At 41.8% G+C, this 26,174-nt stretch overlaps 1 protein-coding gene across 1 annotated transcript in view; it reads left to right on the top strand.

Moving 5' to 3' along the window:
- The window catches only part of gabra6b (gamma-aminobutyric acid type A receptor subunit alpha6b), a 32,362-nt gene extending 12,353 nt beyond the window's left edge, over nucleotides 1–20,009 (top strand). The window contains exons 9-10 of the mRNA XM_030437851.1: nucleotides 7,157–7,413; nucleotides 15,644–20,009. Of these exons, the coding sequence (XP_030293711.1) occupies nucleotides 7,157–7,413; nucleotides 15,644–15,656 (270 nt within the window). The 3' untranslated portion in view covers nucleotides 15,657–20,009. The remainder of the gene's footprint in view (nucleotides 1–7,156; nucleotides 7,414–15,643) is intronic.
- Nucleotides 20,010–26,174: the final 6,165 nt, after the last annotated feature.

Here is a 26,174-nt window from a genome sequence, read left to right as displayed (position 1 = left end):
CCTTTCGCTCTCTGAATCTCAGTGCTGCATGTCCACATGTACACACTGAAACACCACAATCTCCACTTTATCCACGCTTGTCCACACAGACCCACACAAGCACACTGGTCCACACATAATCTGCAGCACACACTCAAATACACACACAGGCTCGTGTACAGTAGACGCATACATGTAATCTCCAGCATCTATACAGTTCACTCATCTATACAATGTCTTACTCATCCATCCATCTACTGTACATCTATCATCCATCCATCCATCCCTCTCTCCCAGTCCTCTACTCTGCCCCGTAACTGTGTGATAACCACAGAGAGTGACGCGAGGAGACAGGCGGTGGCTCTGTGAACGATGTTGCTGCAGATTATGTAAGAGCCATAGATTAAGGGAATATCCAGCAGATCACTGCGGGCTCACAAGAAGGAGGGCAACCACCACAATGAAGCGGAGAGGGGGCTGAGAAAGCTGGCTCAGTCCATTTCTATGGAGCAGAGATGGAGAGATGGATGTGAGGGGCCAGCGTGGTTTCATTGTGTGTGTGTGTGTGTGTGTGTGTGTGTGTGTGTGTGTGTGCGTGAGCGAGAGTTACACTGAGAGAAAGAGCGAGTGGGAGGGATGCATCATGGAAAATGACTGCTTTCAACAAATATGTAGGAGGGAAGACTCTTCATTACACTGAGAAAGGGAAAGAGAAAAACAATGGTGTATCATTGGGAATAGAAATAGCCAGCTAGCAGTCACGATTTAAAACACTACGACCTGTTATGACTGTCAGGTAACAGGAAGCACAACAACCGAAGATAAATGGTGCGTTTAATGAATCAAATGTACGACTGTAAACACAAAGGGGAAGGGGGTGTTTACCGGTGTGTGTAGAGGGTGCTGCATGCATCGTCAGTGGCGTGTGTGAGTGGGTGCTGCAGTATGTGGTGCAGGAAATTAACAGAAAATAAAACAGTCGTGGGAGGAGAAAAAAAAGGGAGAGAGCGAAAGAGAGAGAGACAAAGAAGGGACCTTTATTTAAAGGCCCGGCCACAGGTGCCGGAGCACACAGGATCGCTGGTCACTGATTGGGTGGAGGGAGATTCTGATCGGTGTTCTGTTGACTCGGCTGGATGAGCTCAGGACCGAGTGTTGGACTATCTGTGGTGCTACCGTGTGTTTCTCTCTTGTTTACATTGTCCGGCCTACGACTACCAACGTTACAACGGATCCATGTGACAGTGTGGAGCTGACAGACATCACACACACACCTGATCCTTCAGATCCCGGTTCAGTTCTGGTTTTCTTTGCCAGCTTCTTCTTTGTGTTTTCTGGCTCGAGTCGCGTCACATTTATATTACTGACTTCTGCAATCAGCAAAAAAGTGTGCTCACACTAGAGGCAACATGTTCTCATTTGAGTGCCTGAGGGCATTTTTACTTTCTATACATGTGGAAAGATCTTTGAATTATGTCTATAACAGTATTATATACGAAGGCTACGCTCAAGTTGTTGTGAGCAGCCTCTTCAAACCTTTCATCAAAACATCATATCAGAATTATCATCATTAATATTATAACCAACATCATTTTGCTGCTGCTGATCAGGGTTAAGGACACTTTAACTGATGTATTATATTGTGAGAAATGATGAGCAGTAAAGACGTGAATCTGAGATGAATGTCAATAATTACTGAAAAGTAAATCATGAAATAGTTGTTATTCTTTCATGACCATGAAAAAAACATTGGAATTAGCACTGCACAGAAATTGTGTTTTAAAAATATATAAAACATACAATTGAAAAATAAAGGTGACACTTCATAGTGAGCAGCATTCATTTACAGTTCATTCAGTATGAGGTCACTGTTAGCAGCTGCAAACATTTTGAAAAGCATTTCATTGTTTGTTAGCAGTGAAATAACTATTAAGTAAAGTTTGATTAGCATACATTTACCATTTATTGATTGTGGTTGTTATAAAGTCATCCGGCAGCACAGAATGATGCTGAACGTTGTTTAAATCAACATGTTGTCATGACCCAGCTGAGCGGCTCGCTCTGCGGACATGCTGGACTTGTTGTTGGTTTGGCCCTCAGCGACCGTGTTATCACTCCAGATAAAGAGAAGACATTTGGGAAATGTTTTGACTTTTCCCCGGAGCTTTGCGTGAAGAGCTCTCTATGTATGAATCACTCATCGCGTTCACAAATGGGGCTGAGTTGTTATTAGCGTTTCCTGAAAGCTTTATCACTTTTCTTCACATTTCCCTCTGGACCGAGTCACATGGCAGGCTAGTGGCTAATATTCCACCAGACTACAAGTAAGAGTGTGGACCTGAAGAGGTGGGAGAGAATGATCTGTCAGAATCACAAGTCAGACAGTCCAGATTCCTGTTCATCACGTCAGGTCTAATACATTTTGTTTATAGAGCCCAAAAGTAACAAAGGCTCAGGGGGAACCTCTGACCTCATACCCTCAATACGAGTGAGGAACAACTACCTCTTAAGAAAGCTTTCAACAGAAGTAAAACGAGTGGAACAAACCTCCGACAGGGATTTGAGATGTGGCCATTAGGCACCTCAGAGGATGTTGCACCGCCATCAAATAGAAAATAAAATAACATAAAATGACATTTTATGTCAGCAGGTGATCAGGTAGTGTTTGTTTCAGCTTGTCAGCTTAATTTCATCTCTTCACTGGTTCACCTTGTATTCTTGAACTCTTTCACAGTCGTCAGGATTAAATGTTCACTTAATGCTTCTGCAAATCAAATGTGCTCACATTTGTGAGAATCTATAGGCTCTCATTGTAATGACATTTCTACAAAACATGTTGTACTTTTTTCACATTACATATTTATGATCTGACTTGCATATAAGGAGGTTGAGCAACTGAGGGCGGAGTTACAGGAGAGGAGGTTGCCAAGCCAGTGACCACAGCTCAAGACTCTGTTTCAACATTTCAACATGTTTTACAGGAAGTTGCACATCTTTGAGGCGAGAAAAAGTGATACTGGTGACGAGAAGTCGGGACATCTCAGTCGTGTCTGTGGTGACAAAAATAGTTGGTTTTGACAAGAGCTTTGGATGATTTCAAATCATGATTGTGGTGAAGAAAACTGGACATTTCTAATCTCCAGCCAGGTTCCAAGAGAAACACTTCCTTACCCAGGAGGTTGTTTTGCATGTAAACCTAACCAGAGCATGAGCGCAGCGCTGTCACTAAGTGAAGATTTAAGACATGTAATAACAGTAATACAATCTGCGTATTTTGGATTTTACCCTCACATCATATACATTTTTTAATACTCTTAATTTCAAACATAAACCAGAAAAGAAGAGCCATCACTGATAAACATAGGACTGCCATGCTTCATATGCATTAATATAGAAAGTACATTTACGTGCATAATAATTGCCCACGAGTGTATTTACACCCACTCAGCACCCACATGGATAAACCTCCATGTGCTCGCTGCCATAGAGTGTAACCTTATTTCACACACACACCTACACATACACTATGGAACACACTTAAATGTAGCTCCCACCTGCCCCCACACACGAGTACCCACGCCCAAAGATATCCATAGATCCATCCGTCAGCGCTCATCCTCCCCGTGTGGAAGTGTGCTGCTGAAATCTAGAGCAGTAGATAAAGAGAGGAGGAGCTGATCCCTCTGGGATTTGACCGGGAAGAAGCCCAGCAAGCCTTTTGTCATTATTAGATATAGCTTGTGTATCGGCTCAGCGGCATCACCGTACAGCACGCCGCACACACACTCCGCTCAGGCCATGCACACAACGTCTACGCACACGATGATCTTTACCCTAAAAAGGAAGCACTGCAGTGATAGGCAGCTGAACTCACATCTGGTGGTGTTTCAGTTTTGGATACCAGCTATTTCTGACAAATAGAACTTGAAGAGTAATTTCCTGTTTGGGTAAAGCAAACCAATCACAAATTAACCTTGAGCAGTGACTCAGCAGGAGGGAGCACACCTCATTTACAGATAGAGGCACACGATGTAATGAGTGATGAATGAGCTTAACCTCAGGATGACCTGCTGTCAGATGACCTGGACCCTCTCTCTCCTCCCACATGTCATGTTGTTATCAGGTTTTACTAATCCTGATCAGTTGTGTCTGATCCCATCACCCGCGACCACATAAACCTTTCACAGCACCCGCTTCTGTTTTCACCTGACTTCTTTAATGTAGACTGCAGCCCCCGAACAAAATGACTCACATGATTGAAACCTGAAGAGAATTGAATTGAGTTTTATATTTTATCATGGTGTAGCATCCTTCTTTGTTTACCCTCTCTCCCGACTCTTTGCCACACTTTGTGCTGAGCAACAATCAGTTCTATACCGCGGTAAAGGATCATCTTGTGCTTTAGGGACACCATCGATTACAGCTTTATGGTTCACCACTCAGGAAGAGAGGTTTCTACTTCAATTTCAGACAAAAGATTATGAGTCTGTACATGTAGGCCTTCAATCAAGAGGGGGAAAATGCACTCCATTTAAACCGCTTGTCTCTGTCAGACGTTCCCGTGGTCATGCTCCTGACGTCACACCATCCTACAGAATTCGATTGACGCTGTGACTCACTTCAGTCACATCCACAGTGTTGAATCGAGACAGAGTGCGATGCGTCATGCACTAAAAATCTCGTCCACTCGAGGGGAAACAGTCGGTGCCAGAATATGCAATGAAGAGCTGAAGCGCTAACCGAATGCCTTCAGCTAGCTGAAACGTTACAAATCAACATGTCAAAGGATTATTGTAGCACCCTGAGTTTACCAGAGACGAACGAGTGGCGACTACAAGACGCTCATTGCAAAGTTAGTTAGTTAGTTAGTTAGTTAGTTAGATTTTTTAGTGCCCTATGCAGATCCTGCATGTTTGGTTGAAGCCACCTAGTGGCAGTTAATAGAAGATAAGACAGTTTAGACAGTTTAGAAGTGGCAGTACCACCATGTTGCAGCCGTGTGAGGATGATTGATTGATCCTGTTCCATCCATTGATCTGTGACTTGTTAGATGAGTTGTCGGTAAGCAGATTTGATCATTAGTAGCATATTAATATAGAAAACTACATATTTCAAGAGTTTATGGTGAATTGTTTGTTTCATCAGTTGATGACTGATGTTTCTCACTGACATACGTAAGCTGATATCCTATGTTAATTTTACATTTAGCTGTTAGAATACTTACTTTTCTTTACTGTGGCACATTGTTACCCCCTTATAACACTATAATAACTTCAGATCTGTGATGTGAATATGTCATTTTGTGTTTGAGATCTGCTCTAGTAAACTTCTAAACCAGAATCCCAGTTCTCCTGGAGTTTCTTGAGTAAATGTTTGAGCTCACTGGTTAGCTAGGCACAGGTATCACTGACCAGAACAACACAAAGTTACTTACTTTGTTAGTCGACAAAATGTTTGCTGCACATGGAGACACACTGAGTTTCAGGATCCTACAGCTTTGCAATTCTTCCTGCTGATGCCTCGCGTCCTATTGCTCGCTATGTGGGCTGAGCAATAATTATATTAGTAATATTCCCTCAACAAAGTCACCAACCCAAATCTTCATGAATGAACCAATTGCTCTGTAGAAGGAGGATTATCATCCTGTTTCATGGAGGATGCTGGCTCAGGTTGCGTGGCTGAAAGCCCTGGAAGTGCGCCCATAATCGTGAGTGCGTCCCACCACATCCTCTGTCGTTTTGTGGCAGACGGGTCTGACAAGGTGGCACCTTCATGCCATACAAAATCAGTGGCGAGCGACAGGGTTAGGGCATCTATGGTCACGAGTGTCACGTGTCTGCAGCATAATTCAGTCCTTTGATAAACATTTTGTACATGCACAGTTTGGTGAAGCCCTTGCATCTGTAACTGTGCTAAGTTTTGTGAAATGAATAACTCAGGGATAAATCTAGTCCTATTTTGGGATTGGACATCGTGCATTTTTGGATGGCTTCTCTTCAGCCAGAGGATTGTAACAGTTTCTCGACCTGTAGAGGAGCATGTAATCCCGTAGCCTCACAAATCCGGCTCAAATCTCACAAGTACAGTTTTTGCTGCAAGACTATAAAAAAAGGCTGAAAATAAAAACATCCTCTGTGAACTAAATACAGCCAGAAGCTGGACGTCAGTGAACTGTGGGGAGTTTACTTCCTAAAACTAGAGAGTAACTATTCGAACTCTGCACTGTAGTGAACACTGTCATCAGTCAGTGTGAGTCGTTTCAGGATCACACACTCGTGTCAGTGAATGATTTAGAATTGGTCCTAAAGTAAAACAAACAGGAACACCTTGTTTGTCCTGATATGATAACGGTTATTTCCATAATAATTAAATAATAATAAAGTAGCCTCTGTTAGGTATCAAGACGACCCGGATCATCCAGAAGCGACTGGTCCTGGTACTTTAGGTTGATTCATGAACGTGTACTGCTCTCTAAAGGGAGGTCTGTCTCTCTCAGCATCTCTCCCTGACTCCACCTTCAGGCAACAAGGTGTTCCTTGACCCGTTTCCCAGATGTACTCTTCCATTCTCTCAGCACACGTACAGTAGCTGATTTCCAGCTACTGGAGCAGCGAGCATGAGCTGAGATCACACTGCTTTACTGAAGGTTGATGAGGCATAGCGATAACCATGTGTCAATATACTGTGAGCTGCTTTTGTTTAATATGTTTTGTTTGCTTCCCACAACTTCATCAATCTTCATGCGACGGCTGATTGAAATCACATCAAATCAGAAACAAAACGCCATTGATTTCCATTGTTGAGCTTAATTACTGTGCTGCTCATTGGTATTCTACGCAGACGCACACATTCCTCACATGCACAGATCAACTCACAGCTGTGCAAATATGGCATTAACATCAGGATGCATTTATCTTGATTATTTTCTTTGGTTTTGCCTAATTTAACTTATTGTAATTTGTTGATATTATTAGCTACCTCCGATGTTATAACATGTCACCCGTTTTCATACAGAACCAGTTTCTGCTGACATTCTTTGCACATAAGATATGATGATTTATGATAACTCCACAGCGACAGTTTAATTATTAACACCCTCATATTCCATCATAAAGTATTCTCTTTAATATCAATTTCCTCTTACAGATTCTATATCTTTCCTCTTTGCCTCTCCAAGGTGGATGCCAGCAGTGTGCTGAAGAAGAGGATGAACTCTGCCCCGCTGTTTGACCGGCCTGCAAAAACATTTCCCAACCCGCCTGTCAACGCTCAAGCCTTCCTGCAGCAGGGTTCAGCTGTACCGGCCAACAACGTTCTGACCGGCACCAGCATCATCGACAAATACTCCCGCATCCTGTTCCCTCTTTCGTTTGGCGCCTTCAACCTGGTCTACTGGATCGTCTATCTCACCAAGGACACGATGGAGATGTCCAGGTGAACACATGGCATGGTTGCTAAAACTAATCTTTATATTGAATGTGTTATCTTTAGTTAAATCTTACACAACAAGTGCTGCACTTGTGTCTATTGAAAGCTCCAGCGTGTGGGATTGAGTGGCATCTAGTGGTGAGGTTGCAGATTGCAACAAACTGAACACCCCTCGCCTCATCGTCCTCTGCTGTGGCTGCCGAGCACACGGGCCTTCTGTGTTTGTCTTGTGTACTGTAGAAACATGGCGGACTCTGTGGAAGAGGACCCGTTCCCTCTGTAGATATTAAAGGCTTATTCTAAGGTTAAAAAAATATCAGGATTCGCAGGTGATTATGCACCGATGCACACATAATTATGGTTATTATATTTTATTTCTATATCCCTCTAAATCCTAAACACTGGAACTTAAAATGTGTTGGTTCTGACCCATTATCCCCATCAGAAATGAGAACAAGTTTAAGCCAGCCAATCAGTAAGTAAATAATAAAACATGGCTGGACTTTCCGCCTCTTTAATCCCCTAAATCTTGTGAACAAAATGTTTCATAAGAGTGACTAGTTTAAAAATGAATAACACGGGCCACTGGATGGCCTATTTCTTACTTTAAATGTTCCAGAAAGAGATTTTAATGGGCTGCTGGGATGAATAATAATAATGAATAAGTGAAAGTTTCCAAAATGTGCCGACATAGTTTCTCTGGCTGCTCACAATGTTGGTGCGATGTGAGTTCATCAAAGTTGTTCAAGTCAGCTGCTTGTTTCTCATTATTCAGTATTATAATAATAATGAAATGTTTTTGCTGCGTGATATTGCACTCCGAGGTGAAAAAGGCCACATCACACTGTATATCAGCTGCACTCTGAGTCTATAATGTGTGTGTGTGTGTGTGTGTGTGTGTGTGTGTGTGTGTGTGTGTGTGTGTGTGTGTGTGGGTAGTATGAGTGCAGAGTGTATCTGGATCTATTATATGTTTTTTGTCTTTGCCAGCCTGAGAGCCTTTATATATAATTCAGCAGCCACACAGCGCTCTTACACGTTCAGCTCTGATTATTTACCATATGGCTTTTCTAAATGTGTCAGCAGAGCGGTCACAGGCTGGATACAGTAGAGTTGAGTTATAATTGCAAGAGGAGACCACCGGGCATCACTGGCAGGCTCAGTGTTTGTCATTCAGTGTTTTGCAATGTGTCTGGCGCTCCACAGTGCCAACGGGCTGCAGTGCTCGCAGCCTGTAGGTGTCTGTGCTGTCCATACAGTCATATAGTCTAAATGATGAAGCCACTTCTCGTGCGTATCTGAAAAATAGTTTTATTAATCGGCCAAAAATGACATCAGTCTATAAGTAATTGGTGTAAAGCTGTACTCAATCAAAGTGTTGCCTTTAGCTAAAAGGTGTTCACGAACACATCGTTAGCGACACATTCTCAAAGTGACTGGACTTCACTGAGTCACCAGAGTCTCTGACATACTGTAATCAGTGGCTGTTAGCAGTGGGGCTCCACTCACTGGTGACTGAGAGTGCTGTTGTCAGCTCAGCCATGATTCACAGTAGGTGACTTCCTCATTAAAAGCGTATTAAAAGACTGTGAAAGCAACTGAAACAATTACAATCTGATAGCTCACACATATATAATTGGCTGCTGAGCTATTAACCATGTTCAGTGTACAGTGCTGTTATAGGCGAGTTTCATTGTAGAGGAATGTTGGAGAAATGTCTGGCTGAGTCCTCGAGTTCAACAGGCCAGCGCCAGAAGTCGATTACTACCAGAGCACCAGAGCCCAGAAAGCTGTGTTCTGGACAGAACCGTCAGAACGTCGGGCTGTATGAACTGTGATGTTGAACATATTAATGTGAGCACTAAAGTTTAATTAAATAGTGATGCAACCATTCGCTTGGGAAAATGTAATATTCAGTGTACCACCATCTTACTTAATATATATATGCTAATCTGCAGTAAACCCCGTCGATAGCTGAGGGTGACATTTCATTCAACTCCTTCACGATATAATCAGTCGGGATCAACAGCACCATGTTTAGATGCTCGTGTTGAACAGCAAGTCTCAGTTTTCAGCGAGCAAACAGGATTTTACTGTTGTCACTGAAGCCTATTTAGAGAAAGTTCCTGTGAAAAAAAGTGCACAACAGCAAGTTAACTTCACCTGTCGTTGTTACCTGAGACACACTTTATAAACGTTTAGTATCGTCTACTTATTGGCTGCCACACAAATCTGCAGTGTTTCTACATTCTCAGCCAACAACAGGAGCCTCAAAGATCTCAGCTGAATGTTTGCATCACACGTCTTCAACAGGAGAAGATTTATAGATAGTGGATTTAAATAAAAAGCTATCAAATCCAAAGCAAACGCTGCTGAACTATTTTTGTACATAACATCTGTGATACTGTATGATTGTATTTAAAGAAACATACAGTAGGCCGACGGCGAACAACACTTGAATCTGCAAACGAGATAGCTGCTGTAGGTGTGGAGGTGAGTTGTGAAGTCTCAGAGGAACGTTAATGTCGTGTCTTTAAAACGCAGCTACGTGTATAAGACTCAGTCGCAGCTGTTACTGATTGCAGATATGAACATCAGCAGTCTTTGGATTGTTACTGCCAAAGCAATTTGTCTGTAAAAGAATGAAATAAGGGCTCACAGTGTTGTGATGACATCAGGAGATGCATTGTGCTCTCGTACATCACCTGTACGGATCCTGAGGGGTTCGACACTCTGACAGAGCGCTGAGGGTGATGCTGGTTGAAGGAGAGAGCGCTGTTTATGATGCAGGGGTGCGTGCAAGTTTCTCTGTTTGATTCGTCCCGACCATATGCTCCAAACAGACACATATGCCTGGTTGTGCATTTATGTGCACACTATCGATGTGCTTCGTGACTCCGGGGCTTTTAAGCTGTGTGGGTTCAGCTCCTTTCATTCCCTGCCTTGCTCTTTCTCTAAAAAGGGAAAAGCCCTGCAGCCCGAGCTGAGACAAGTCAGATGACATGACAGTGTTGGCAGGCATCGGGATATCTCTGTGTGACTAACACTCTTAGTGACACTCTCTTAACTGTTTCTATTAATTGATAGGGACTGTAAGTGAGAAGGCAGAATCTGACAAACTTCTTGTAAGAAAACAGCAGAGTGGTTCCCTTCAGGGGCCGGGAATCTGCACCAATTAGAAGTAAATATAACATTATAGTAATATAGCAACATAGTCTGCAGCTGAGTTTCTGTGTGTGGAGTGTCTGCATGAGTCTGACTGAACTCGTGCATTAAGTGAAGAAAGCAAAGCACAGATGAAACCACACACATCGCTCCGGGGCTGATAGCTGGAAACCTCAGTGGTGTTGGAACCTGGAATGACCAGCCAGTGCAAAGAACATGCACAAGCACAGGTTGTCACTGTGATTGATTGTGGTTACATCACTGTTATTCTCACTGTACTGGCACCAAACACGGCTGCTGCAGATGGTGTGGAAGAATTTACAGTTGGGTTATTTTAACTCAAATGGCTGCCGACCAACAAGCCGAAGACTCCAGCAACCGAGTCTGTGTCCTCGTTGCTGTGATAAGAGTTTATATATTGGATATACGAATATCAAATATAAATAATCCCCTCTTGGCACCTGCATCTTTTCCAACAGATCCACAACAAAATAAATAAATAAATGTTGAAGGTCATATTGATAAAACATTTTTGCAGACAAGAAATTAGAAAATAAGAATACATCCACAGAGCTTGTAGAGCTCCTTTAACACATTATTATAATTGTGATTAATAATTTGAGAACGCTTGTCAGGTTCAAAATGATGTTTTTTGGTTTACCACTGTGTAAGAATTCTGACGCTTGGTTCCAGTTTCTAACAGGGTCGGTGAGCCAATAGTGTAACACTGATGGAATCACATGGTATCTGTGATTTGTCAACACGGAGGACATGGAGTCTGGGTCGCTGCCAGTTTTTGGAAAAGAAAACTTATAAAGTGGCAGAAAGAAAGAGGCTCCATTGATTTCACACATACTCTACATTTATTCAAAAGACATAATATACCATTGTATTTTCTATCTGAAACCTCATCAATGCAACCGCTGTGTAACGCCACCACCATCCACTCCTGCTCCTGGTGGAAGTCAGGTCATGAACATGTCATGTGAATGTGACACTTGGTACAATGTTAATATGGTTCAGAGCTGATGACACATACGAACTTGGACATGTGGCTTGCAGAAATGCGAACTGCTGACATTATATCCTGTTGTCAAGGCTGCAGAATCAGCCCCGACTGTTAAAACCAGGATGCATTTCCATCAGATTTGAGATGTGGCTATTGGAGATGCACATTATGGTTAAGTATAGAAGCAAGATGAGAGTAACAAGTGTGATTAAAGCTAAATGCTGAGTCTGAACTGATCCACTGAGACACCATCTCTGGTGATAATTAAAGCATTCCTGCTCAGTGATGTGGACCGCAGCTGAAGCCCGTTTGTACAATGCTTCACACTTCCAAAATTAACACTTTCTGTTTTTTTGCTATTTTCTATGCAGCAGCACCCACGCGAGTGACCCCTTCATTCAAATGTAGCTCCACCTTTATCAAAAATACCACATCCATTAAATAAAAGGCAGGCAGTCCTTTTCACTGCGGAGGAATAAAAATACAGCTCCAGTGGCCTGAGCTGAAAGAAGGTTGTATCACATGCAACAGACCTTTTTCTCCCTTTGTGGCATTGCTTTTATTATTGAAGGTCCTCCTGCAAAGATGAGCTGAACCAGAAGAAAACTGTGTGTGTGTGTGTGTGTGTACTTCAGCGAGGATACAGGCGAACAAGTGTATAAATGTGCCATGGCAGCAGTGCCTACCGACTGGAGGCTATTTTAATGAATAGCACCATTCAGGGTGAGACATGAAGGAAACAAATTTGCTGAAAACACTTCCTCCCATGAAGGGCCCCAGCTGGTTGGTGACTGGTTGCTGGCTGGCTGGCTGGCAGGCTGACTGCTGTATGTGTGTCAGAGTGGGTACAGCAGGTGATAAGCCCTGCTCCTCTTTATTGCCCATCAGAGTGCCAGGCTTGAAAAACAACTCCCCCATTGTTGCTCATAAATCAAAACCACTAAATGCTGTTTCTAACTCAATTCCTGTTTTCGACTGCGGGGCCGTAGCCATAACTTTGGCGTAATGATCATTCAATTACAGGCCACTCAGACGGCGAGTGAAAAGGCCGATACAAACAGAGATCCCCTATCTATCACGTTTCTATCTGCGGCCTCCAGGGAATCGCTGCATCCGCCTTTTGTCACCTAGTTTGTGTGAATGCATCCCTCACACACCTACCTGTGTTTACATGGACGTCTGTGCAGCGCAGGAGCGTGAACATTTACAAACCTCACGGAGAGATGAACTGTTATCAACTGCTCTTTGTCCCTGGAGTCCTCTTCACATATACATGCTCTCTCTCCCCCCTCTCTCCCCCCTCTCTCTCTCTCTCCCCCCTCTCTCTCCCTCTCTCTCCCTCTCTCTCCCTCTCCCCCCTCTCTCTCCCTCTCTCTCCCCCCTCTCTCTCCCTCTCTCCCTCTCTCCCCCCTCTCTCTCTCCCTCTCTCCCTCTCTCTCTCCCCCCTCCCCCCCTCTCTGGTGTCTCTCTAGCTCATCCACTCAGCATTAATCATCCAGTCATTTCAGATCACAGCCTCTTGTCTCTGTGGGTTGTACACATGTCTTGTCAGTCTCCTTTACAGGCTGTATAGACACATATTGGCCGTCTGTTTACATGCAGCCGGGCTGCAGCGTCCACAGAGAAATGGTCCAATCACCATGAGGTCACGAGTTCAGCTGATCAGAATCAGAAACAGAATCAGAATTTTCTTTATTTTATTTTAAATGGGGAAACTTCTTCATCACAGCATTTAAATGACAGTGGTACAATGATAATAGTAAAGAATAAACAATACAATAAAAAAGTAAGAAATAGAAATAGACTCATATACATTGCATATAAATAATGTTTTACACTGTTAACAGTGTCATTGTAATTGTAGATGTCAGTCTGTCAGCAGTTGCATGACTAATTTTTATTAACACAAATAATGGCTCTAATGAGTCTTTAGTGGTGATAATTGAAAGTCTAGATTGGTAAATACATAGATGTTATGGCAGTGAGGAAACATCATATAATGGTGTAATAATATATATATATATATATATATATATATATATATATATAGATACAGATATATATCTATGTATATACAGTACTGCTCAAAAGCCTTGGGCAGGTGTGAACAAATGCTGTAAACTAAGAATGCTTAAAAATCTGAATAATAATTGTTTATTTTTATCAAGTGAGCAAACAAATAAAAAAATCTCAATCCAATCAATATTTCAGAGGATCTGTGGTCAGTTCTCTCTCATGTTTGGAACAACGTACCAGACGAGTTCCTTCAAGAACTGAGAAGAAATGATGCAGTTTTGAAGGCAGAGGGTGGTCACATTCTTCTGTTCATTCACTGCACTTTGTTATCTGAGGAAAATTATTATCATCATTATTTTTTATGTTTTATTAGATTTTGGATATTGTAATATTGCATAAGATCTGTCTTGTGCAGGTTTTAAAAGCTGAATGACATTAAATTGATGTCATTTTTTAAACTCACCTACTTGTTCTAATATTTGTCTTTCCCATTATGTCCACATTACTATTATTCTCAACTCTTATAGTGTTGATATGTTATGACAGTACCAACAATCACTGAGAAGTGTTCATGTAACTGTTACAATGAGAAGAGATAAATGTGGAGGCGCTGTCATCCAGTTTTACTCCTCTCATAAACTTTGACCCTCATTAAATATCCTCAAGTTGCTTGCAGACATTTATAAAAGTGGTGATTGTTTTTATGTCTCTGCTGCTGTTCAACATGAAGAGAAGTCCTTGATTGAGATATATTTGTGTGTCGTATGCAGCTTAAAATAGTCACAGAAAAACAGCAAAATCACAACATCATCTTCAGGTCATACTGGCCAGACATGATAGTACAATGAGTGTATTAATCGTATACATTTCATAACACCGTGTGTTAACACTTACGTGCGGCAGCATCAAACAGAAACATGGATTTGGTTCGCTGATTCAAACCCTTAAAAATAAAGACGGGTCAGCTCCATCAGGTTTCATGTGCTGCTGCTTCCCACACTGTTAGAGAAAATATTTATCAGGTGATAGATTCTGTGTTGGACTGCAGTCAGTGTCGACTGAACTCTCCCATCATGTGTTTGTTTCACTGGCTGGCTGTTGAGACATTTATGGGCATCAGTCAGATTCTGTGAAATCTGCCTCGCTACTGTTCAGCGCACACGAGCAGTAAGACATGTGTATTCATAAGGTTTATTTAAATCCAGCACAATGTAATTAATAATATGCAACAGTATTGTAAATGTATCTTTAAGTATTCAGCTCATTCAGCTGAAATCTTCACACTGTCCAACTCATACATGAATCTGTCAGCTGCCTCATTTAGTGCGGCAGCTTTGTTCACCTGCAACATGAAGCTTAAACTGAATTTAAATGTTGCACACAGAACATTTGGATGCTGCACACATTTCTAAAAATTGTTTAAATTTGCGAAAAAGGAATGTTAGCCGTATGTTAGCTCTTTAAAGGACTTGAGCCAAAACGCCTCTTCACCTCCGTACCAACCAAAAACACACAGAGAGCTGGCACTTTTCTTTTTTTCTGCCGGCAGCCATGTTAGTTCTCCGGCTGAAAATGGCTCTCAGTGCTGTCGAAAGTGTCTCCTGCTTTAACACTTCAGGCGGAGGAGGTGGAGGTGTGAACTACACCTGGCAGAGGTTCCCAGACGAGTTTCACAAGGTCTTTGTGAACAACTTTGGCAGCGAGGGACTGAATAATTTCAAATTTTGAATTCAGCCTGGAATGGATGCCAGCCTTCACAGAAAGACTGAAGCGGAGTACGCTGTTACATCACACGGATGTGCTGCGTGTTGCAGGCAGATGTGGACGGATGTGAAATGGAGTAGGTGTGTGCGGAGGTGTCTGTATGCATATATCTGTATGCTTGAATATGATTAAATATCACATCCGTAATTCGAAGAGAAAACCTTCATTCAGTCGACGGCAGCAGACCAGAGCGCGCTGCTTCCTCTCCTCGTCACACACGGTGTGCACAGATGATGTTTTCTCACTAATTTTACCTTCATTTGTGTCTTTTCTGTCTCACAGGGACACCGTCTGAGCCAAGAGTTCGTCTTCCTGGAAACCACAGAATCACACACTTCCATACACACACACTAAGATATATATACACAATAAATAGATGACAGACGTTTGCCAAGCACTCTTTTATGCCGCCTCAGTGCATTGTATTTCTTTTTGAGTACTCCCTTGGAAAGTGAGTGTGTTGAGAGCAGATGAACCAGCTTCTATTGCCAACTTGACCCAGGAGCGCACAGCTTGTGGGCCCGAGGCTCTGGAAGCATTTCAAACAGGTATTATATCTCTCTGTCTCTTTCATTTCTTTATTTCTCTTCCCCAATGTTAAAGAAAAAAAAAAACAGTACAAGCTAGGACACTTTTTCAGTGTCGGTCCTGTATTCCCTGCCCAAGTGGAAGTGCAAGGCATGTGAGCGAAGCTAGCTAGGCTGCAGACTCAGAGGCAGAGCTCGTCTTTGTTGTTCTCTTCTGTATGCATGCCTCTCACACACGGGAGCGACCTTGTGTATGTGTTTGAAATGAGCCATTCCCCGAATCTTTGAACACTCTTCAGGGAATGAGCGTTGTCCTGTCTGGATCCAGTCTGACTGACTCGCAGGGACGCTTTCACTCGCAGCTTTTTTTTTTTTTTTTTGATCCCACGACACTCATTTGCAACAACATTTTTGGTTCATTGGCTTAATTTCCCTCCGCTGATGGAGTACAAAGGATGTGAAGCAAAATCTTCAAAGGGTTTTTTATGGCGTGTTCCACAGATACGTTTGCCTGGTTGAAGATTTGCTGTCACATGCACATGCGGATGGAGAAACGTGCACATGTGGATACAGAGAAGACACATACCATTCACTTAGACTTGAGGTTTTCCATGATTTTCACAGTCACAGGATTATATGTCCTAGATTTCCTTGTGACAAATGTAAAAACATCAGTGCATGATTTAATGAGTATCATAAAATAATGTGTTGCCCAAAGCTGAGATCCATCTGGTTCCATGTTTTGGGAAACTCACAAACACACTGCAAATTGTCAGGAAAGCAAATTTTAAAGGGGAACTGTGGAGTTTTAAGAAGAAATTCAAACTCAGGATATTAAGGAGGTTATAATACAAACTCAGAATTTTATTTTTTCCTTAACTGAATGAACAAGCTGTTTCCAGAACACTGTTTGAAGCTAGAAAGGTGGCAGGGTCCGCCACGTATAAACACAGTAACACGTTATGAGACTGTGTTGTCTTTTAAAGTCACTTCATTCATTCACTTTATTCAGTCTTTAGTTTGTTTGTTTCACTTTAAAACTTCAGTATTCCCCAAATACAACATAGTGCTCCTTTAATTTTGCCAGATATTTCACATTATACTAAGTAATTAGTTTTAGCTGCAAAACCCACGAGCTGCAACACAGTTACCTGCAGTATGAATGTAAACACAGTGGATGCAAATGTGCAAGTCTCGTGTCATCATGACATTCATATAGAAGAAAACATGCAGTCAACCTATAAAAGCATTCGTACTCGTTAGCATCTCGTACACTGTGGTCTTTATGTATCCTGGATATGAGCTGTGGAGAAGGTTTAAGTCTTTATGCGCTGACATTGTTATCGCTTTCTTTTGTATTGTTTCTATTTATTGTACTCATTTTAATTGAAGTTAAAGGATTCCCGCACTGCTTGCCAATTATTTATCGCGATGACAGCGCTGGCTTCTGCTTTTCATTAAGAAAGCAGCGAAAAATAGAAACCTAAACCCATCATCATCAATTATCCCAAATGCCAAAACATATTCATTAATAATCCACTTGTGAGGATTTGCATATGATAATACACCGTTTCCAATTAAGTGGAGAGGGTAACATGTTAAAGCCATGTGGTTTCTATATATAAACTGCTGTGTGTTTGCTTCCCCGCGACATCCATCATCCAGGAGGATGTTCTCATTAAAGGCGTCTCTTGTTAACACAGGCACCTTTTCAAATGAGAGAACCTGCACACAGCAGCAGGAGGTCGGTGGTGTAAAGAACAGAACACGTCCACAAACATGGTGTTGTCATCTGCCCCGTGGTTCTCACGTCTTTCTAAATGATTCGACATGATTTCCTGGTTCTTTTTAAACTTATGTTTCATTTGTTGTGATTATGTGTTTTGTCTTATGAGAACTTTGATTTGTGAACAGACCAGCATGTGAGAGCTCAGTTCAGCCACACTGACATGTGAAATAAATAATGCATGATTTAAACTTTGCATCAGAAACATAGTTTTTCAAGAATACATATATGCAATGCAATAAAAAATGCAATACAGACTCTGGTGGGACCCCGCCTGTCCCGCCCCGCCCCGGGTCAGGGTCCATCACATCGAACCGTATTCTGAAGTCTGAACGCTTTCATGAACTTGTGAATGAGCAACTTTACCGCCAGACAAGAACACCAATATCGGACAATTCTGCAGAACCTCGGATTACATCCAGTGCCAAGGATTTTAAATTGCTGCTTTATACGATATGTGTGCATGGCAACTCTGAGGTACGGTTAGAGTCGGGCTTCTAAAACATTCAACTTTACCTGCAGGTCTCTGACAGGACACATCTGCTAGATTTGGACTCATGAGTGTACTTTAAATCTTCCCTCAGCTGACATTGAGATGATGTGTAACTGTGAACTACAGTGTTGTCAATTATGGAGCGCAAAAGGGTTTGTTCACTCTGTTGATGCATGTTTCCTTCACGTGTACACCAGAGGACTGAAACAACAGCCGTGTCAGACTGTATGAACTGTCTCTGTATCCTCCCTCTCTCTCTTCTCCATCCTCTCCCTCCTCCCCTCTGTCTCCGAGGCAGAGGCTGATGAGACGGGGCATTTCAGCCCTTATTGCCCTGCGTGTCAGGCTCCATTGTTTGAAAACCTGACTGCAGTGAACTCAGACTGCTACAGAACTGCTGGCTCAACCCCAGCGGAGCCTCCGAACACCAACGACCTCCCACCTCCAGCAGTGACTGAGTGTGTTTCTGCAAAACTTCAGTCAGACATGCAGCATGAATGCGTGTGTGTGTGTGTGTGTGTGTGTGCACGTGTGAGTGTGCGTGCTTTTTATTTTATATATGACTGAGCTGGTTTTCTTTCATCAGTGACTGGATGGATCTGTCCTCTGACCCCAGCCGAGCAGCTCTGCTCCAGCGCACCGCCACACTTGCATGACCTCCGACCCTTTATGTGCTTGTTAGGGTTGTTGAATGTAGAAGGTTGTGAACTCCATAAAATATAGAATTCTATTGCTATGGTGACTGCGGCCATTAACTGCCCTTTAGTCATTTCATTTCATTCCACAGGCATGGGCTTTATTGATTCTTTATTTAGCCGGTGTTAATCCTTTTCCTTCATTTCTATACTGTCATTTTTCTTTTTCTTTTCTTTTTTTTGCTAAAAGAATTATGGGCAACAATTTAGAAGACAATGAATGCTCTACATGAATATTTTCTGTGTATATTTTGTGAATATGATTAAGTATTTCTGTAGGTTGCTATTTGTATTCCAACTGTATGACCCTGCTTGATGATCTGCATCAACTAACATCTGGTCTGCCGGACAAACACTTTTGTATTTTAGCGGTTTTAGTTGCTCCACATCGCGCTCCTTTAGTCTCCATCGTCACGAGAACGGACAGTTTCACTGCGACAGGAAACGTTATTCAGGTCTTTTGTTCCCTGTTAATAAATGAACCCATACTCACTTTGCCCACAGGATTGTATATTAATATGTTCAATAAAGCCAGATGATGTATATATAAAGTATATTCCTCTCTTCCACTTTGTATGTAACAACCACTGTGCAGTGAGAAATGTCATGGACAGGTAGGAAGTGGCTACATTCTGAAATGACACCAAATTACAACAATAATTCACAGTGATATTATGTCTTCCTATTATTTCCAGGAAACTCTGCACTGATTTCTGCTTAACTTACACCCATCATGATATTTTAGTTAACTAGTGTCTGAAGTTAGTTGTTGCTGCTTAAAGGTGCGACATGTAAAAACTGACCACCTGTCAACTTCACACTCAGAACAAATAGAGGGCAGCACGTCAGCAGAGGAGCTGCTGAGTGCTGCTAACTGGACCTGCAGCTGCAGAACTGCCAGCAACACAACACACACACATCATAATGTTAAACTGTTATTCTTTCATCGTACATTTGTATTTTTTTCAGATAGAAATCTTACATGTTGCCCCTTTAATGTCATATCAAATGATTGTAAATGAACTTCTTTGTTTTCCTGTTATTTATTTGCTAAGTATTGTTGTCTCAACAGTAACTCTGCATTATTGTGAGGCAGTTATGAATCTTTGTCACTTGATTCTTTACAATGAATTTGTTCTTGTCGGCAGCTTGTGGTGACTAACTGTAAAAAATATTGACATTCAGGAAAATAGTTCTTGATCTGCTGAAATTATAGAAATTGCTGGAAAAAAGGTTTTTTAACTAAAAGTATCTGGAAATGAAAATGAAAAAACTGAGTTCAGGTTAGCCGCCTGCTGAGAGAGAGAATGAGAGAAATTACCAGATATTTTTGGAACATTATCATAAAACATTGTTGGAGTAATTTTCAATCAATTTTGAAGTCATTATTGATGTAATTGTTATAATTTCATTGAAAATTTTTATCACCTGCTCACCATGAAATTTGAACAAATGTTAAAACAAAATGTTAGCAAGGATCTTAAAAAATTCAGTCATTTATTACAGTATTTAAGACGTAAGATGATCTCTGTCGCTCCTCTCAGTCGGCGTTTCTTCTTCTCACCGCCTCAGTTTTCATTGTGACAAGAGAAAAACCTTTTTTTCCTTCCAAACATATGTGGAAATCCACGTTTGTGGATAATTATCACAGTCCGTCCACATGCAGAAGATGACAATAGTTTAATCTAACCAGTGGAATTTGATACTTTTAACTTGGAGTATAAAGCAAATTAATCTCATTTCACACATGAATGCAGCTGCCCAGTAAACGTGACTCCTTTACCACTCCCAGTAATTAAAGTGATAAGAGCAGGGATGTGACTCATTTATATAATTCACATTTAATAAGCTCTACTCTGTGACTTGGTCACTGCAAACATCACAGCTATAAATAAATACATGCACACACACATACGGTGTAGTTTTTTCTTTTTTTTTGAAGTCATGAATATAGTGAGCCTTTAATCCCGGCACTGTTAACTTCCACCCAGAGTGGTGCTTGTTATGCCAGCAGAAAAAGCCAGAAAACTGAAAAAAAGGAATAAAAAGGAAGTTTAATCATCCAACTTCCTGTTCTCTTCAGATGTAAATGCATGTGCTTTCAGGCCCGTCTTGGTCTGGGTCACTGTAGCCAATCACAAAAGGGTAGAGTGCCACCTATTGGTGCACAACCTGAATCCTCTCTCGTCTCCATCACCTCCTCTCCTCTCTCCCTCCTCCCACAGCCTCACTGGCACTCAACTCCTACACACTGACTCACCATATGCTTTTACACGCGCACAGAGAAATCACAGTTTGAGCGCACACAGTAGCCACACGCACACAAGCAGGATGCACACAGATGCTCATGCATGCTCTAATATATGCAGAATGACAGCACGTGGATTCATGCCAGTGTAGAAACCGACAAACATTCACAACTCAACGAATCACCGAATGCATCACAGACACAGTGAATTTGATTTGGACCATCAGTGCTCGGGTGACGGCGCACAGCTGAGTAAAGTAACAAGAACATTTTTTGCAGGATTGTCTCAGAGTGGTTGTGAACATTTGTTGCATTTCATTCCTCGTCCTTTTTCCATCTTATTCCCTGTATTTGCTCATCAGTCGAATCCACATTAAAGGCTTAAAATGCCTCCCAATAAATGCGTGAAACAGATTGTCTCAATGATGTTGCATTATTTATATTATTCATTAAAAAAATAAACCAGTCCAGAATGTAGGATGCAGGTCTCCTTCCAGAACAATCCAAGGCACGCTGTACGATCTGTGCAAAATAAACACGCCTTTATTTTACGTGGCATTGTGTATTTAAAATGAGCAGTGTGTTGTCACATACTGACCTATTGTAAGACTCATGCCTGTTATTGTGTACAAAGCCTGCAGTGTTCCTTTAAGTATTGTTGAAGGAGTCTTGCATTTTTAATTTTTCATCATGATTATATTTCACCCTTTGAAAAACCTTTCAAAACATGAAACAAGATTGTAAAGAGCAGCTGCGATCACCCAGCAGTGCTTCTGTCAAGAATATCGGACCTCTAGTTCTGTGCTTATTGAACTCAATTCCAATAAAATAACACAAGTTAAAGTGACTCATCAGCCAATTAAATGTAGGAGAAAATTTTTTAAAGGGGCACGATTGACAGACGGATTGTGATGTCAGCGTGTTGTGTTGCAGAGATATCTACTGAAGTTAGCATGCTAACCAGCTAGCCATAGAAATCCTGTGCTAGGGGTGCAAACACTAACACCAACCACTACCTGCATGGCTAACTGAGCTAACTAGCTAATGCCAGCAACTATAAATTTAACAAGTTTTCAATTGTTAAATATTGCACCTTTAGATTTATAAAGCGCACAACACATTCTACAAACAACTTGAAACAGGAAGAGGTAGAGATGGATACGGGCTTTTGGAAACCAAATCTTTTGAAGATGTTTTGTTGGATTAAACAAGAATTAGCGACCCAAAGTTAACCTCCTCTCTAGAGATGATGTTATCCACAGCAAACCATCATCTAACATAATTGGAGACCTTCTTTGTTTCCTGTAGCTCGACACCATGACAAGAGGAGGAAGGTATCACTCTAATCCGTCCAGTGAGGCTCCGGGACTTTCACTGTCACAGTCGACTCATGAAGGAGCAGCAGGTCGAAATGTGTAGGCAGAGATATAGGAAGGTGGTTTATTCTGCTGACCTTTGAACCCCAGGAAATAATGTTTATACACACACACACACACACACACACACACTTACACACATGCAGAAGTAAACACATGCACCCCCTACACAGTCACACCAGCAGCAGCAGGAGGATTGTGGGTAGGCTAAAGTGTAGCCGTGTCTCAGTGCTCCTTCACTGTGAACGATTTCCACAGGGCTGACAGCAGCCACCATATTAACCACATCAGATTCACTCCCATGCCAGACTGTCACATGCAGTCTGATTCATCAACCTTCCACACTGTCAACCCAGGAGGGGAGAAGATAGAGAGACAGAAGGAAGGGGAGACGGTGGGGCCAGAGAGGAAGAGGACACTGAGAGGAAAGATGGAAAGGCGAGAGGACAGTCTGGGGAGGGGATGGAGGAGTGAGATATAACAAGTAGAAAGAGAGAGGGAGATGGGGGATTCAGATAAAAGACGAATAAATAAAGGGGCACAGAAGCAGAACTCCGGCTCCCCCGTGCCTGACATGCCAAGCTGGTGCTCGCGAGGAAACATGGCGGCGCAAACCAGCCAATAACCCGGAACGCCGAGTGTCTCACAGATGGGAAACATACTCAGACGCTCGCTGTCAGCCTCTCCCTGTGTGACAGAGCCACAGAGGCACTCGCTGTGGTATTATGTGTGGAGGTGCCGGCTGGATCTCATTTCATTTCGTTCCATCTCCTTTTCCTCTGAAGGATGTAATGTGGTGTCATGCACACAGATCTCCAATTCCATTTGCTGCTTAGTGGCAGTACGGTGCATGAAACAATGCTTAGGAGGTTTCTGGAGATGCTGAGTGTCACATTTCAGCTGTTGAATGTACTGAATAATATGGGCCTGAAGTGTTTTGACGAGCATTGATCCAGTTTGGCTTTTGTGGTCCTTATCCGGTGTATCTGTCAGCGACCCAAGAAGCAAATCTTCAGTTTTTAGTGTGTCACTGTTTGAAATGTAAATGAGGTCTCATTACAGCTGGAGTGACTTTCTAACTCTCACTTTTTGTGAAATAATTTGGAGCTAGGAGATTGCTCTTTAGGTTGGTGACAACATAAACAGTGTGCCCCTTTTTTTTTTTGTTACCTGTTCATTTCACAAGTATGATAATTTCCCTGATCTTAGGGTGCTGCAAGAGGAAAACACTGCTTACACAGCAGCAGGGGGGATGTCTGCTAAATGTGATTACAGAGGAGGTTGTATACAGGAAGTGAAACTGAAATGGCATGAGGAAAATGATACCATACTGCATGTTAGCAGAGGCTGTTTACTAAAAGTCATTACTGGAACTGTCATGAATACCACAGACATAAAACTCTGTGGATGTGGGAATAAAATAAGATTAATCTCTAAATTAGCGGCTGTTTTTTTCATGTACATTTTGGACTAAAATGGTTGAAAAGTTCACAGAATGATGTTGGAATTCATGTCAGTCAAACTATGGCACAAACTTGATGAGACATCCAGGCCTCAGGATGGACGTCAACAATTATATTGTCTGCAGGTCTGTCAGTTTCATGTCATGTTGTGGTATGTTATGTTATGTTATGCTCACAAAATTTACTTGCAAGATTGCAAACAGTGGAGATTACACTTTCCCCTATATTCCTCACTTGTCATACATTTTACATGTGACATTTTCTGTGGGTTATTGCCCCATTACATATTAATAAGTAACTAATAAGCTTAACTTTGTCTGATTCAAAGCTATTAGTGTAGAAATTGCTAAACTCTGATTTGCACTTAGCCCCAGTAACCCCACAGTGTAATTGACCTTAGTCAGCTACATCATGGTAGGTTACACATACAGACCCAGTCTCATTTCATGAAAATATATTTCCTGGTTAATTTGATGAGGAACATCCTGTTCTGATTAGACCTGCACATGGGGGATGGTTAAAAATAACCCACAGAATAAGTGAAGAACGACCTCCTTCGATACACTCACGCTCTCTCGCAGTGAAGCGCCACACGGGGCAGACGAGGAGCTCTGATGAGTGTGATGATGTGAGTCTCTGTGAAAATGTGCACACAGCCTGTAGCTTTATTTGATCCACTGGTTCAACTCATTCTGAAATGTGAACTTCAAAAAGATCAAAATCCTTTCATCAAAAGGATCCTTCAAGTCCAAATTAAAAAGTTGGAACATAATGATGGAGTGGCTCTCCATAACTTTAAATGCTTAAAATGGGCACATGCTGTCGTCATGCTAAGCTAATATTATTCATGCTTTATAATCATCACTATCAAATGGTTGATTTATGTAAATTAAACTTTAGATAACACTTATTTAACTGTTAACAAATTAATGATAAATGCTTCATAAATAATAAGCAACTTTTAAAAATCCTTATTAAATGGTTTATAAACTGATTCATTGTGTGTTAACAGGGACATTATTAGCATCCGAGCAGGTCTCGACCTATAGTGTCCCTACTGTTTTTCGAATTACCAATTTTCGTCCCAACTGATCGCATTTTTCACTTCCTGAACACCTGCTGAAAAATGTCATAATCTATTGTCGTCCTCAATTTCCACCACTAGGTGGCGCTATAATCAAGGAAAGTGCGTTTTGGCTTATAACTCCCATATACTATATCTACGTGTTCACTGCATTGTGCTGAATCTCGTCATATAGGCCACGCCCATTTCCGCCTACCGTTTTCTTTCCGCAAATTCGCAAAATGACGCATACCTACTTTTTCAGACTCCTCCCAGGTGATTTCACCGATTTACACGAAACTTTGCACACAGCATCTGTGGACCCTCCTGACAAAAAGTTATTTAAATAATTTTGATATTCCAAACAATACTCAAGTTATTAAATAACAACTTCCTGTACATTTTGCTCAAAACACAGTGTTGGATATCTCCACATTGGTCCGTCTGAATGACATGAAACTCCCTTGAAACTTCTTCTCATGAGCCTCTAAAGCTCTGTGAAAAATGATAAACTGACTTTTTCCAACTCCTCTGAGGCCTTTTCACTGATTTGCCACAAACTTTGCAAGTAGCATCTGTAGACAAAACGTATCAGAAGCTTTCACCTACGTCACACCTGGTGGCGTGCTCCATTTTGATGCTTCGCCATAAAACCATCAACTCATTAAAACTTCCACAGACAATTTAACATCTACTCCAAATTGATAAAAGATGTAGAGGGTCTTTCCCTGAATACATCTATGCAGCACACCCTGACACGCGTGGACTGCGAGGGCCCGTTCATCGCTGCCTGCAGCTTTAATTATTAACTGAAGTTTAATTAACCGGTAATGTGCTGTTCATTAGGGATGTTTTCACTGATTCTAGACATGTGTAAATCCATGTGTGTGCTGATTTGACTGAGACGTGATGTGACATCCTGACACATTCACACAGGAGAAAGAAAAAGACAGACGATGTCAGAATGTTGTTCACATCTGCTGAAAGAGCAAAATCCCTCCATGCAGTTTCTCTGAAAATGTGCACAACACTCTGCAATAACACTGGTGTTCAAATATATATTGCCCTAAGTGAATTTGCTTTAATCAGATTTATGGCTAAATGGCATTCTGTGCGACATCCAGACAAAACGGAGAAAAGCACGCGCCACCATGAGCCCCGT

Source organism: Sparus aurata, chromosome 13 (genome assembly GCF_900880675.1).
Source record: "Sparus aurata chromosome 13, fSpaAur1.1, whole genome shotgun sequence".
Taxonomy (NCBI): domain Eukaryota; kingdom Metazoa; phylum Chordata; class Actinopteri; order Spariformes; family Sparidae; genus Sparus; species Sparus aurata.
The sequence above is the reverse complement of the archived record's forward strand: the minus strand, read 5'-3'. Positions and strand labels throughout refer to the sequence as shown.